At 33.9% G+C, this 14,894-nt stretch overlaps 1 protein-coding gene across 1 annotated transcript in view; it reads right to left on the bottom strand.

Annotated features, from left to right (window-relative positions):
* Nucleotides 1-3,021: 3,021 nt before the first annotated feature.
* LOC149413740 (E3 ubiquitin ligase Rnf121) overlaps nucleotides 3,022-14,894 on the bottom strand; it is a 29,570-nt gene continuing 17,697 nt past the window's right edge. The window contains exons 7-8 of the mRNA XM_089644525.1: nucleotides 11,101-11,233; nucleotides 3,022-10,606 (exon numbers count right to left, since the gene is read on the bottom strand). Of these exons, the coding sequence (XP_089500651.1) occupies nucleotides 10,486-10,606; nucleotides 11,101-11,233 (254 nt within the window). The 3' untranslated portion in view covers nucleotides 3,022-10,485. The remainder of the gene's footprint in view (nucleotides 10,607-11,100; nucleotides 11,234-14,894) is intronic.

The following is a 14,894-nucleotide window of genomic DNA, read 5'->3' as shown; positions in this document are numbered from 1 at the left end:
AGAAGCGACCCGTTCTCATGTGACAAATGTCAACCGTGTACAAATGTTTGGCGTGTATCCCGACTACGCACCGGTGCCGAAAGGATCATTGACGCTAGTTCCTCAGAGCATCTTCCATTGTAATACCGATAGAACAAGGACAGCATACCTACCTGACGCCTGTGCTCTAAAGATTGCAGTCCGTTTGTTAAGATACGTACATGTTTTGAACTGCTTCCCAGTTCAGTGTAATTTGGTAGAGGTTTGAAAGATAAATAAAATATAAATTTTGTTCCTTTGGGCATGCCTTCCTCTGAGAAAAGAGACAATGTGTCAAATCCATTTATTAACTTGTATAAATGAATTTGACAGAATTGATTCTAATGTATAAACGAATCTGCCCATATATATTATATACTTGCTGTAGATTTTTTTACCTGTAGCAACCAATGACAGTGTGAAATAAATAAACATCAAATAGAAACACCAATGTCAGAATGTTTTTTATATTTTTAATTATTTTACAGCAGATCATTAATTAATGTTTGGTGTTACCTTTATTTACATAATCCAGTTTATTCTATAGGTACAATCATTAAACAATACATTTGGTTTTTATAAAAAGATTTTGCCTTTTTGTGACTCAAAAGCAACAGAATTATATATGTATTTTGTCAATGGAGTTATACCCCAAAAGATAAAATTAAAAAGGTTACATTGCACAAGAGCCCCACTCTCCGGAACTAGGGAATATTGGGAATTATGGCATTTGCATTTGAGAAGAGGTTTTAGGAGAAGGGGAAGTGTAATGTTGGAATGTACCTGGCTATTCAGATCTGGTCGTAGAAGATATTTCAAGCAATATTTTGATTCTGAATGGTGGTAACTCACCAGATTGATACTTAAAGTATCTTCCACTCTGAGACAAAGTTAAATTACTTTAGAAATGATATTTTTGAATTTTGGTATTAATTTGCGGACTTTGATTAAATTAAATGTAAAATATCAGAGTTCAACTATATTTCAAATTACGTATTAACCTCAAAACAAAATTTTCAAAGCGGCAAATTGTCAAACAAAGCTTTGTAATGTCTCAATAATATTGTACGATAAATTTCCTAAGTTGATAAAATTCATGAAGTTGGAGTTTTTCTTTGGATTTTTGTAATAAGATTATCAGCTTTACCATTGTATTATTGCATAATGATTATGATAAATCGATAGAGGCACATCATGTAGAAAACACTTATTTTAGAATGTTTGTTAGCACTAAAATACATCATGTACAGTTACAATTGAGGTGGTTAGAAACATAGAGGCTTATGTACCATTTCAATAAATCTTTTGAAATGGACTCTTTTGTGACGATGATTTGTTTTATTTCTATTCCCAATACCTTTAAACTCATAAATTCAAAAATATCCCCACAATTCTAAGTATTGTACAATTTTTTGTCATGAAATAAAAAAAAAATTATGTAATTTTTGCAGCATGGGTGTTGCATAAGAGATGGTAGAATTTTCTTCGCCCAATGCGTTGACACATAAATTAATTAATGCAATACTTTAATCTGTTTTCTTTTGGAAACCATTATCAAAATACACCCAGAAAAATTATTTGGTTTTTAGGAAATCATTCAGACTTTCTGAATGAATGAATGACAGAATCGATTCACTCGTTTGAATGAATTCAACTGAATTATTTCACTAGTAAGAATGAATGACAGAATGAATTCACCTATGTGAATGATTGACAGAATTAATTGACCCCTGTGAATGAATGACAGAATGAATTCACCCATATGAATGAATGACAGAATGAATTCACCCATATGAACGAATGACAGAATGAATTCCCCCATACGAATGAATTTGTCCAAATTAATTGATTCATTTCAACTAATGAATTTGACAATGATTCATGCAGTAAAACAATTTAGTTTCGAGAGAATCATTCAGACGTTCTGTTTGAATGAATTTAACTGAATGATTTCACTTGAACAAATGAATGACAGAATGAATTCACCAAAATGAATGAATTTGTCCAAATTAAATGATACACTTGTACAAATGAATTCGACAATTGATTCACATTTCGGAGATTATTATCAAAACAGATATGCAGAAAAATAATTTAGTTTCTAGGGAATTTCTTTCTGATTCTAAAAATAAATTTGAACAACCCTAAAGCACACGACAAAGTATTTTGTTTTTGTAGTACGATTTACAAAACAAAACAATAAATAATATTACATTTAAACAATTTATTCACCCCAATGAAAAATTGATTATTTTGTAAAAAATTCTAAAGACACATCCGTTATAAAAAAAAGAGGTAAATTTTGAATAGGGCCTGACACGCTTATTACGAATAATTTTTAGAAAAAAACTTTATATTCGCCTTAATTACAATAAAAGAAAACTTTTTGCATTTCGGGCGGCGGAAAATTATGCATTTTGATTTTCAATTGCGTAAAACCAAAATTCACTCCGCGAATCGATGTGGCGACATTAGGAACGCACTGTTATGTTGGTATAACTGATGCATTAACAAGAGCTAAATACGACCGTTGCTATCTTCGTGGGATACCTAGGTTTGTGTAACATGGTTTGTGATACAAAGGAAAGTGCCCCTTAATAACGCCTGCTCGCGTCAAGGCAAGAAAAACATCCCAGTTTTCAACTAGTTTACCGGCTACGCTAGGTTTGTGTAACATGGTTTGTGATACAAATCCATTTGTCTTCCACGAAGTTAGCCATAGTCGTATCTACGCAATGTATCAGGGATACCAACATAACAGTGACGTACCTAATGGCAGCTGATTGCCGCCGCATCGATTCGCGAAGTGAGTTTTGGTTAACGCAATTGAAAATTTAAATTCATAATTTTCCGCCGCCCGAAATGCAAAAATTTTTCTTTTATAGTAATTAAGGCGAATATAAAATTTTTTTCTAAAAAATATTCGTAATAAGCGTGTCAGGCCCTATCCAAAAATTACCAAAAAAGAAATATCCTTACCAACATACAAAAACAATCGGTAAATAAACAGAAAATTTGGACAAAATTATGCATTTTTTTACTAAAAAAAAAAAACACTTTGTGGTAGCTAGATAATAATGCAAAGTATTTCAGTTTCCAGAAATGCATTTAAATAGTTATTCTGTGAAAATTAAAATCAATTGTTTACCTGGCGGCCATTGTTATTGATGCAAAAGTTTTAAGGTGATTTTTTTTTCTTTTCTTATTTAACCCAAAATACGATTCCAAAAAGGTTCTTAGGCCATTTTGGGTTTAATTAAGAAATAAAATAAAATCAAGCTTAAAACACTATTTTAATACTTTATGTCAAACAAACCATGGCGTGAAGAAAAGACGCCAAACTATCCATTTTTTTCAACAAAATAGTTACTAAAATGCACCATTTTTCATTTCCAGAAACTGAAATACTTACTTCTACTTATTATTATCTAACTGATAAAAAGTGTGTTTTAAAATAAAATGTGCGTATTAAGCGTGTCCCTATTTTCTGTATATTTACCGAACAGTAAGATTTTAAAGAGATATACCCCTTACAACAGCTGAAAAACCTTTTGAAAGGTATAAAATAAGAGTATTCTGATCATTTTAAGGATCAAAGCCATTTTGTTTTGAAATTTGAAAGGTCTCCATTAACCGCCAATTCTAGATCCGTTTCACCAAAATGTGATCAGCTGACATAAATAACTAACTAACCATCACGCCGTTTTCTGCGGGGGTAGACAGAGGACAGACAGCCAAACAACTCGGTTTCAACACACACTCTTTGACATATTTTCTGAAATGGACCTAGAATTGGCGTTTAACGAAGACCTTTCACTGGTTATATTACATTTGAATTTGTGTGAAATACCCCAACCTAGGTGCGCATCGTTTGTTTATTTTTATAAACTCACACACAATGGTTTCACATATTTCATAAGGCATACCACATATAGCTCCATTGTAACTCTGGTAAATGTACACAAGATAAGGGACACGCTTAATATGCATTTTTTTAAATAAAAATAACACTTGGTAATGAGAAGTAAGTATTTCACTATCCGGAAATGTTAAATAATGCATTTAAGTATTTCATTAAAAAACCGATAAGTTTACGTCTTTTCTTCATGCCAAGTTTTGATATAACAATATTAAAACTTGGCATGAAGAAAAAAATTAATTTTTATCACTTGATTACAAAACTTCGATTTTTTTCTACTTTCTGTAAATATAATACAAATGTATTATGCATATAAACCTTCCGGAATAAATTCTCTAATAAAGTGAAAACCAAAATCCGTTGCGTAGTTTAGAACTAAACGCACAAACAGACAGACGTGGAGAGCGTATTATATTATACTATTTAAAGATTAAACCCAAACTAAGAACCTATTTTAGGATCAATTTTGGGGTTGAATAAGAGTAGAAAAAAAACATCCTTAAAACTTTTGCATCAATAACAATGGCCGACAAGTCAACAATAGATTTTAATTTTAACGAAATAACTATTAACCTTTCCCTTACTGTGCTAAAAAAATCCACGCGTTTCGGTGTTGTGTAGTCAATACACATCTAAAAATAAGCGATTTAATATTGGAAAAATATGAATATTCATAGTTAATCGCTTATGTTTATTATATTTTATATCAAATTTGATAATAATTGTAATTTAATTGCTGAAAACATGAAAAAACCATCGGCAGATGCTAAACAAACGTGCGAGGAGTTCATATCTAACGATGGCCTGCGACCGACTGGCAGCAGGTGCTTGATGGGCGCTGTACGTACACACACAGCTATGCGGTCGTAGGGATCGATGGTCTAAATACAACTGCGGACGTGTGGATTTCTCATGTTCCCGCATAGCGAACTAAAGCGGGAGTTCAATAGCGTGTCATTTCCTCGCACACTCTTCGCATAGCAGTATCACACGGTTGATTGTATTGGTGTATTTGTTCCCGATTTTTAACAAAACACTCTGATTTTATTGAATTTGAAAACTATGTAAAATATTATTTTTTAATTCAGTGCATAAATGTATAATAGAGGAATACCTAAAATCTGAACCCAGAATTTATTATATTTATAGAGTTATTAGAAGCAATGTGTAGTAAATACACACCACAGATAAGGAAAGGTTAAAATTCATTATTTCCCATTTCCGGAAACTGAAATATTTAGTTTTTATTATTTTCCAACTCCTAAACAGTGATTTTTTTTTATGAAAAGTGCGTATTAAGTGTGTACCTATTTACTGTTTATCTACTGTAACTTTTTTTAATAATTTTTTTCTTGCTACAGAGCAATCCTAGCACGTTATTGAACTCATTTTGAGATGGTAGGAATTAACAATACATCTCTCTCTATCTCTAACTACACATGTAACAGGAAGATAGATTACAAAGGAGCTCTCAGCAACAGGACTTTGGTAAATAATTTCAGGATAGTTCATATCCTATATCATAGATGGCACTTTTGGTCAGCGTTGTCATTATTTTTATTGATGAATTTGTTTATTGACGAATTTGTACTCTCTGTATATCAAAATACTTATTTAACTAGATTGTCGGACATTCTATACAATGTTGTAAGACGACAACCAAAGATTTATTTTAACTAAATTTAAAGCAAGACCAATTCACAGAAGACATTCATAGCAAATATAGTACGCAACGGAAGAAAAACCAAATTAAAGAAATAAATTACTAAGCAACATGTCACGTCATTTATTATTTTATTTAAAAAGATATTTTACTAAAATAAACAAAAATGAATGTTTTTTGGGTAAATATACACACACGCTTAATATGCACTGAAAAAAATATGTTAGTAATTTGATAATCTAATAGAAGTTAATAATGATAAAATCAGTTAAGGCGATGCCATACGTCGTGTAATATTTTAAATCGAGCCGCTATCAATAACACCCCTTACGTAGATGGCGATAAGGTTTAAATTCCCGCTTAACACCATCCGCCTGTATTAATTTATGCATGAAAAAAACATGGCCAAAAAGTGCCTTTTATTTTATTTTGTGGATGTTCAGGGGATAAATATTTAATTTTTTTCCGATCATTTTATAAATAATTTAATTTGCCACATTATACAATAAAATCATAACCGAAAATGGGTTCGTAAGTAGGAGATTTTGAACTTTAAAGCAGTTTTCATAGGCCTTATACATTATTTTTTTCTGGGCTTATAAAAAGATTTATCCAAAAAATACTCGATTATTTCAAAGGCCAAGATGTATTCTACTCGCAGTATTTAATTAAAGCATCTGAAACATTTCCAGGCGACTAAATTTTCAAACCAAAAACACATGATTTTGCATTACTACGTAGTGCATCGCCTTAATTAACCATTTTTTAACGAAATAGCTTCTAAAATGTATTGTTTGCCCTTTTTTATAAATTCAACAATATTACTATTAAATTTACAAAAAAACAGTTTATTTTTAAACATATTCTGCTGTGTAATTATTATTATACATGACTGGGAACTCTGAAGGCATTATCAGTTTGATAATGGCATCAGAGGGTGAAACAGCTGTTACGCATGATAATAATTATGAAATCAGAACTTGTTTAAAAATAAACAATAAATAAAAATGTTTTGTAAATTTAATAATAATATTGTTGAATATAAAAAAGAAAAACCAAAAATTAAAATGGAGTTTTACAAATTAAACTTCTTAACAATAAAAAATGGTATTATTTTCCATTTCCAAAACTGAAATACTTACTTCTCATTATTATTTAATTGATAAAAAGTGTTTTTAGAAAATGATGTGCGTATTTAGCGTGTCGCTATTTTCTGTATATTTACCGATTTTTGTATTCATCAATGGTGACTAAACAATTTTGGAACCTCCCAAGCTGAAATCAAAGATATTACAATACTTAGCTGAAATCCCTTCACTAACCAAACATTTTTCTAAGAAATGAAATTTATTCTCAAACCATTAAAACATATCAACAAATATGATGTAACGCATATCTGTACTACCACATAAGTTTAATTTCTATGTTTAATTTAATTATTGCACATTTATTCTTCGCATTTATAAAGCTATATTATTATAAGTACAGAAAACCAGTCAAACTTCAGAAAATATGAACACCATAAATAAACCACTCACTAGATCGATATCTTCGGGTTTTTGTATGAAACAAATTGGTCTTAAAAAGCATAGATATGCCAATATATAGACAGTACCATTCTCATTCGGAGCCTACTTATTATACTATACACCAATGAAAAACTCTGAAAGTTTATTCCATAGACTTTCAGAGTTTTTCATTGGTGGATATAGTTAGGCAATCATTTGATGTCACAATATTTCGGTTCCAATTTTCGATCGCAGTAATACCCCCCTGATGAACACTTTCAAAAATAATGTTGCCATAAAAAAAATTAAAAATCAACGTTCAAATTAATTAATATAAGTTCCTACTCAACGATTAAATATTATTTCAAACTCAAAACGGGTAAATAATTATTTATGAATTGGCCTTCCTTTTTCAAGCAGTTTTGCATAATTTTTTTTCTACTACTTAAAAATAAATCTAAATTGAAACCTAACAAGGTCATAATATTCAAGAAATTAACATTTAAAATAAATTACTAATGACTTTTTTCTTCATTTTATACATTTAAAACATATTTATTATAAACTTGCAAATAATTAAATAAATTCGTGCACAATACTTTTCTTCAGATTTTGAAAAAAAAATCAGTATACGGTGGGCCTCTATGGTGTAATTATATCGACTGTAAAAAGGCTAAATGACTGATACACCATCCTAGCCGAAATTGAGTTATATATATAGTTTTTCTCAGAATTTGAAGTTACGTCGAATGAATTTTTGGTGTTTACATCAAAAACCCTCTTGTACTAGGTATTTTTATACTGGTAGTATCTTAGAAATTAAAGTATCAAGTATACAAGTTATTCAAATATTTTTAAAAATACTTTTAAAACTTTTTTAATATTCTGACCAAATAGTTTTGATTTTCATTTTTAATATGGCGCATCAGTCATTTAGTCTTTTTACAGTCGAATTATGCACCCATGTCCTTAAGTCGTAGGTGGTGGATTGAATACTTATTCTCGCTTAATGACGTTGTATTTTAATTTGTTTTAGTTTTTCGATTTCTCTGAAAATGACAAAGTTATTAGTTTTCAAAGTGAACTTGGGTAAAACCATTGACATCCAAATTAATAGACTTGCCCTAACATGAAATCTGGGTATCATATCATTTTGACGACGAACGTACATTGAAGAAACCAGACCGTGCGCAGAAAAGTAAAGTTCGCTGAAGCAAGGCAAAGGTTTGCAGCGCTATCCATTGCGGGACCTTTGGGCGCAGTACCTGAATGGTAGTTTTTAAACGAATCGCCTGGCGTAGCGACGCTAAAAATGAGTGAGGTGGTTAAATTATAACACATTTGTAAAAGTGTCTTACAAAACAGTGTAAGAAAATAATCAATTTTGGAAACAAGCCCGAACTTTTGTTTACTTGATTTGGGTTTCGTAGTTCAGTTTAAACGAAGCCAGCAACTTGTGTGCCATTGTAAAAAGGACTAGTAATTAGTAAGCAGATTTTATTTTCGAGGACCGAATGGTGATATTACCTGTACACTGTCAGAGTTGCCTGTATACTGTCAGATTCATTTAATGACACTCTGCGTAAGTTATTACTTTCCCCTTTCCCTGATTGGCTCGTCTATTAATTTGAATGACAATGGATAAAACATCCGCAAAGTTGTCTCTAGACATCACGCAAGTTACGATTTAGTACAATTCATAATACCCACCGCGCACGATAAATAATATTAAACGTGAAAACCTAATAACGAATAGGAAGATAACCTAGATTCAGTCAAAGAAAACAGTGACAAAAATATTTTTTAAAAGACACAAAACTGCCCAAGGTTCAAGGGCAAAGATATAATCGTTTCTCCTTCAGAAACACACTGTAGTTCCTATAATGACTTTTTACGGATTAAAACACCTTTATAACTTCACTTTTTTTATTACTTCAGATCCTAGCTGACTACGCCCACCATAAGGTGAAACCGGTCAGGTCATTAATAAAAAACGTGGAAGAATGTAATAAAGATGTTTCAATTCATACAAAAGTCATATACAAATGGAATTCCACTTCAGTTTCAAAATTAAAAGTAAGTCATTTCTATCTTTGCCACCGGTAAAATTATAAACATTTGTTGTGGATTTAAGTCACAGACAGAAGATAAAGTTTGGCAATAGCGTTACAATTAATTGGTTGATAACCTCCGGGCAAAATGGCCCGACACATTGAAGCTTACAAGAATGACTAAACTTCATTATTTTCATAACCACTCGAGCGATTTTTACCCAAATTTAGGTAGGTGATTTTTATGAATTGAAATGTATCATAAATTTCACGATATAAAAAAAAATAATCTAGGTGAATTCATTGGGTTTAAACTTCAATAAGCAGTTCATATGTTAAACATTAAATAAATGAGGTTGAGTTTAGTTTCAGTAAAAAATTACAAAATCTACAGGGCTCGTTGTGAATTTAAAATACCAAATATGAAAGACAGTGGTGGCTCGAGCACTTCTTCGATCACCCTTTTTTTACGTGTACTGAAATCTCACTACCCGGAGAAAATATAAAATTTCTCAAATGTTTATGGACAAGTCATGCACCTCATCGGATGTTTAAAGAAAAAAAAAAATTAAAATCGTTACAGATATATACAATTTATAATATGGTATTATAAAAATAATGGAATAACTTGCAAGATTACCGTCAATCTTAATTCGAACGCGTGCGATTCCCGCCCAAAACTACATAACTTTTGTGAACTAAAAACAAACGGTCCAAAAATATTTTTCACAGGGAGATTTAAAGGTTTGTCCCCGAGCCATACGAAAATGATCATGAGTGATTACCCAGATTACCTGAGATCGAGAAAGAAACTCATAGAATATCCCCACATACACATTAGGTTATGCGCACTAAGAAATGCATTATCTGACTGTTGATTCAAATAGCACAAAAAAAATATACAACTATTGGAAAACTTCATGGATCCCATATGTGACATCCGTATGGGGATAGCCGCCGATAGATCACATATGAAATAGCCATGTGGATAAAGTTAAAAAAGGAACGGTGAGCCAAAAAACTAAAATCTGCTTGAAACGTACGTCTAACAGATTTCTCATAAAAGTGTGTTTATCTGAAGTGACCTACCAGGTAAGTATGTTTTCAATATAATTTTGTACATAATTAGATAGAGCCTAGAAAGTAATATTTGTACAGCTCCCTTAAGGTAATTTTCCACAAAAACGGCTCTATACAAATTATTAAAACATCATCATTATTATTCTAAAAAAATGTTAATTGCCAGACTTCATCCTCTACGCCACTCTACACCGACTGTAACCAATAAGAGTCCTTAATAGAATACGACTTAGATATATTTATTGACTATTCCAGTCCTAGCGCCCAGTTGATGCCCTGCACCATGCACAGGATGAGCGGCTGCCACGCCACCAGTAGTCGGATCCAGTCCAGCAACTGGCCATAGAGGACGTGAGGTCGTTCCCACCTGAATTGCAATGTTAAGGAAAAGCGGTGCAAAATAATAACCTGCGCACTATTGCTACATTTATAAGAAGCTGTACCGAATTCATCGAACTCAAGAATCCAATGTCCACCGATAAATTGATCTATAGAATCCCAGAGGGTGACGATTGGCACCTGTCTATACCTGGATGGAGGAACTTCCCAAGATTTCTGAAGCGATCGAGTTCAAAAGAGGGCGATGGAGTTTGGACTAGATTATATTGGAGTTCAAAAGAGAACAATCTCAACCCCTTGTTGAATTCGGTCACCTTGCTTCGAAAGCCTCGCTCATTTAATGCACGCTTCACTCCAAAATGTTCAAAAACCAAAACTCTTTGTAAACGTGGTGTTCCTTTTTCAATTGGTACACCATGTCTAAATAAATTTGGTTGATGATTGCAATGCCCCCTGTATACCTTATGGAATAAATAAACATCTTTGTTTTTAACAATTTGTGTGGCATATTAGAAAGGATACGGGTTGTTGAACATTCTCTTGAGGTCCACCTTCTCTTTGCAGTAGGGGCAGGTCTGCTTCTTCCCCACGATACACCACCCTCTTATGCAGAACTCGTGGAACACGTGGCCGCATGTTAGCTTGTATGTGTTTTCTGGAACACCAACATCTCATTAAAAACATTGAACAAATTGGCAAATATGCACGGGGGAAATTTAGTTATAAATGCTGCAGCTTATTTGCCATTATTTGAAATGAATAGACTAAGGACGGGTTGTTTCACAGAATTTGAACAATTCATCAAATTTCAAGTTTTATGCAACTGTCCAAAAATGACATAATAATAGAATTTGAATCAAGTTTGAAATTTGATGAATTGTTCAAATTCTGTGAAACAACCCGCCCTAATCTCAGATAAGAAATGATTTGAGATTTTCTAGGCTAAAAGTGTTACCATGATTAATTTTTGGGGTATTACACCGTGTTGCGCTTCCTTCTTCTTTAGTCAACATTACAGTGGTGAAAAGCGTCTTACCAGACATTGGCGGTTTCTATGTTATAATGACGTTGTAGCCAGTTGGAACCTTTTTCAGAATGTGCAGGTTTTGAAAACAATAATTACAAATGAAAATATTAAAATAATATATTTTTCATTCATTGACCAGACGAGAAAAATAAACTTCCACACATTTTTAACAGTATTGATAGTTTTTCTGCCATAAAGGTTGTGCATTACTGGTTTAATAGTTTAACGCTTCCTCTGACAGAGGATGGGTTCTTCGTAGGTCGACCGTCAGAATAGATATAAACCAGCATTGAAGCATTTGTTTATTAATACAATCATAAGGTTGGTAAAGTCACTTGAAATTCATATAGATTTTCATATTTGAATTTTAAAAAATCATGAAATATGTACAGCAGAAATTTTGAAAAAGTAGGAGAAATTAAATTATTATCGATAAAAAATTAAAACTTAACACCAACTTTAAAATTTCAACTAAAAGAATTGCAAAGAAGGTTAACTTCTTGAGTAGTAATAAAGGGAAAATCAGACCTTAAAATAAAGAAATGGGTCTACAGCACCACTAGCATCCCACCTGAATTACTGCACGAGTCTAATTTTTCTGAGCACAAAACACAAGTTAAAAAAATGGAAATAATTCAGAACAGAGGCATTGGGGTCTATGGCAGATCTAGGATACAAACAATGTAACGCCAATTCATTATGTGTAGTGTGTGGCAATGTTTTCTATAATACCTTTATATTTATATATAAGTTAAAAAATACAAAGTTACTAGATTACATGTTAAAAATGTTAGTATTAATATTTATATAAAACGGTAATGCACCAATATATTACGGAGAAGATCATAAATTTTCGAGGTACATGTAAGTATAAAAGGTCATGGGGGCAGTTTTACTATTTTGTGACATACGTCAAAAGATAGTTGCTGATAGTCGATGGTCAATGCAGAATCGTTAAGCAGTTGAGTCGCTCTGTTGATTGGTGCGTTCTGATAGGCAGAAATCCTTGTTTTCGAAATATAAAAAACTGCATGGCATCTCCCACGAGTATACTTGTAAGACACGTATAAATTAATCTCTTTCAATATGAGTGGATTAAGGATGATTCCAGAGATAATGGTTTAAAAAAATGTATAGCTAAAAATATTTTTCGGTGTGCTTCTAGAGCAAGGCTGCCCAACCCCAGGCCCGCGGGCCACATTGTGGCCCGCGAACGAATTATAAGTGGCCCGCGTGAACCATTTTCAAAAAACCCGCCAATTTGAAAAAGTGTCGCGGGCCCGCGGTAAAACAAACAATGCAGCTTGTGCGCGGTCACCAGTGTTGCCAACGAAGGCGATTTATCGCTATTTAGGCTACTCAGAACGAGAATCAGCGACGAAAAAATCTAACCTCTTGAACTTACTTTTTAAACAAAAATAAAATAGTTTTACCTACCAATAAAACTTATATTATGTACCTAACCTCATTTAAAACCTTTATTGAGAGAAGCATTCTCAAATTCCCTTTCGCGTGGCACTTTCCCGCTCTTTTTCAGCACCTTGTGTTGGTCAAGTGGTCACCAGATGCTACACAAAAGTAAAGCGTCCCCTATGCGACTTTTGTTTACGGCATTCTTTCTCATTAGTTCTCACCAGGCAGTGATTGCCTAGGTTTTAAATGAGGTTAGGTACATAATATAAGTTTTATTGGTAGGTAAAACTATTTTATTATGTAGCCTGAACCGTCATTTAAAACCTTTATTGAGATCTGTTTGTTATCGACTGGTGACCACTAACGCTAATGTGATCTATTATAATACGTCAAAAAACTGGAATACCTACTCACGTGTTACAGTGGGTGGAATAGGGAGGCTACAGACAATGCCCTATTTACCTCTAGGGGAGTGTTAACTTCCCTTCTGTAGAATTTGGCAAAGGTGTCCCGGCTCCTCCAGTTCCCTCGAGCCAGGATGTCATCCAATCTAAAATTATCCAGCCAGTTAAGTGACGCCACTGCTGCCCGTACACTTCCCGGGGCAGCTGTGATCTTAGCTTCTTCTAGAATTGTTTTGACCCAACGGGCGATGACTGTTCTTGAAGCTGCCTTAACTGCTCCCGATGTAGTGATGAAGAGTTCTGTTAAATTCTGCTTTGTTTCCCTCCGTTCTTTGGAGGTTTCAATCAGTTTCTTAATCCAGTATGCTGGGTCTATATTTGGCTGATTTCCGTTTCTCAACCTCCAACCTGACTGTTGGTATGTAGCAGAGTCAGTTTTGGATCCGAAAACTGGCCATAACGAGACCCCTTCCTCATTTATGAATAGTTTGTCTGGCGAACACTGTAACAAGGTCAGGTCATGCACTCTTCGTCCCGAAGCTAACAAAAGTAAAGTCGCTGCCCTTCTCGAGACTTCAAAGAGACTCAACCTTTTGGGTGGGTTAGCTTCTAACCAGGTCAACACCATTCTGGGATCCCAGATAGGAGGCTTAGACAGTTTAGGATGCTTTAATGCTGCGGCTTTGAGAACTTGTCTGACTAGAGGGTGTGAGCTTAGGTTTCCTTCTTCCGGGCTACTGAAAGTTGTTACTACCGATTTATGGAGTCGAATTGTGCTGGGAGAGAAATTGTCTTCTAAACTAAGATCTGTTAAAAATCTTGCCAGGTTACTTCCTGTAGGGACATTCGGGTTTACCCCGTGATTTAATGCCCACTTTTGCCACCTAAGCCATGCCGGTTTATATGTTTTAAGTGTGGATTCTCTCCAACCTGACTTTAAAAATTCTTTCTGTTTGTCCGACCAATCTGTTAATGACTGACTCCACCCCGGCACTTCCACACCTCCAAAATAAAATCCTCTACTTGTGGAGGGGGTTTCAAGGTTCTGGTGTCTATCAGCACTTCTGTCAGGTTCATTATGGTGAAAGGAGGGCTCGTCGCTCGACTTTTCAAGTCTGGTCTCCAGAATACTTTCTTCCATCTCGGGGCTACAATCAGGTATAGGCCCTTGGCCCGGTTGAGGTGTGCGAGAACTCTCGGCATGAGGCACGGAGGGGGGAACACCCAAGCTAGAGGAAAATCCCACTCTCGAGTCCAAGCGTTGACAAAACTTGCCTCTTTGTCGAATACATTTAGGGACACATAATCTTCTACAACGTGAGCTGTCTCCGATGCAAACAGGTCTATAGTTGGTCTCCCCCATTTTGCAAAAATCAATTTTGTTGCTGCTGGTAAAAGATGCCACTCCGGAGGTTCGCGTTTTCTGGAGAGTTGATCTGCCACCTCGTTGAACCTTCCTGGTAGGTAGTGAG

This window comes from Hesperophylax consimilis, chromosome 21, assembly GCF_061612785.1.
Source record: "Hesperophylax consimilis isolate HC1 chromosome 21, BYU_Hcon_1.0, whole genome shotgun sequence".
Lineage (NCBI taxonomy): Eukaryota > Metazoa > Arthropoda > Insecta > Trichoptera > Limnephilidae > Hesperophylax > Hesperophylax consimilis.
This window is presented reverse-complemented; position numbering and strand designations above follow the sequence as displayed.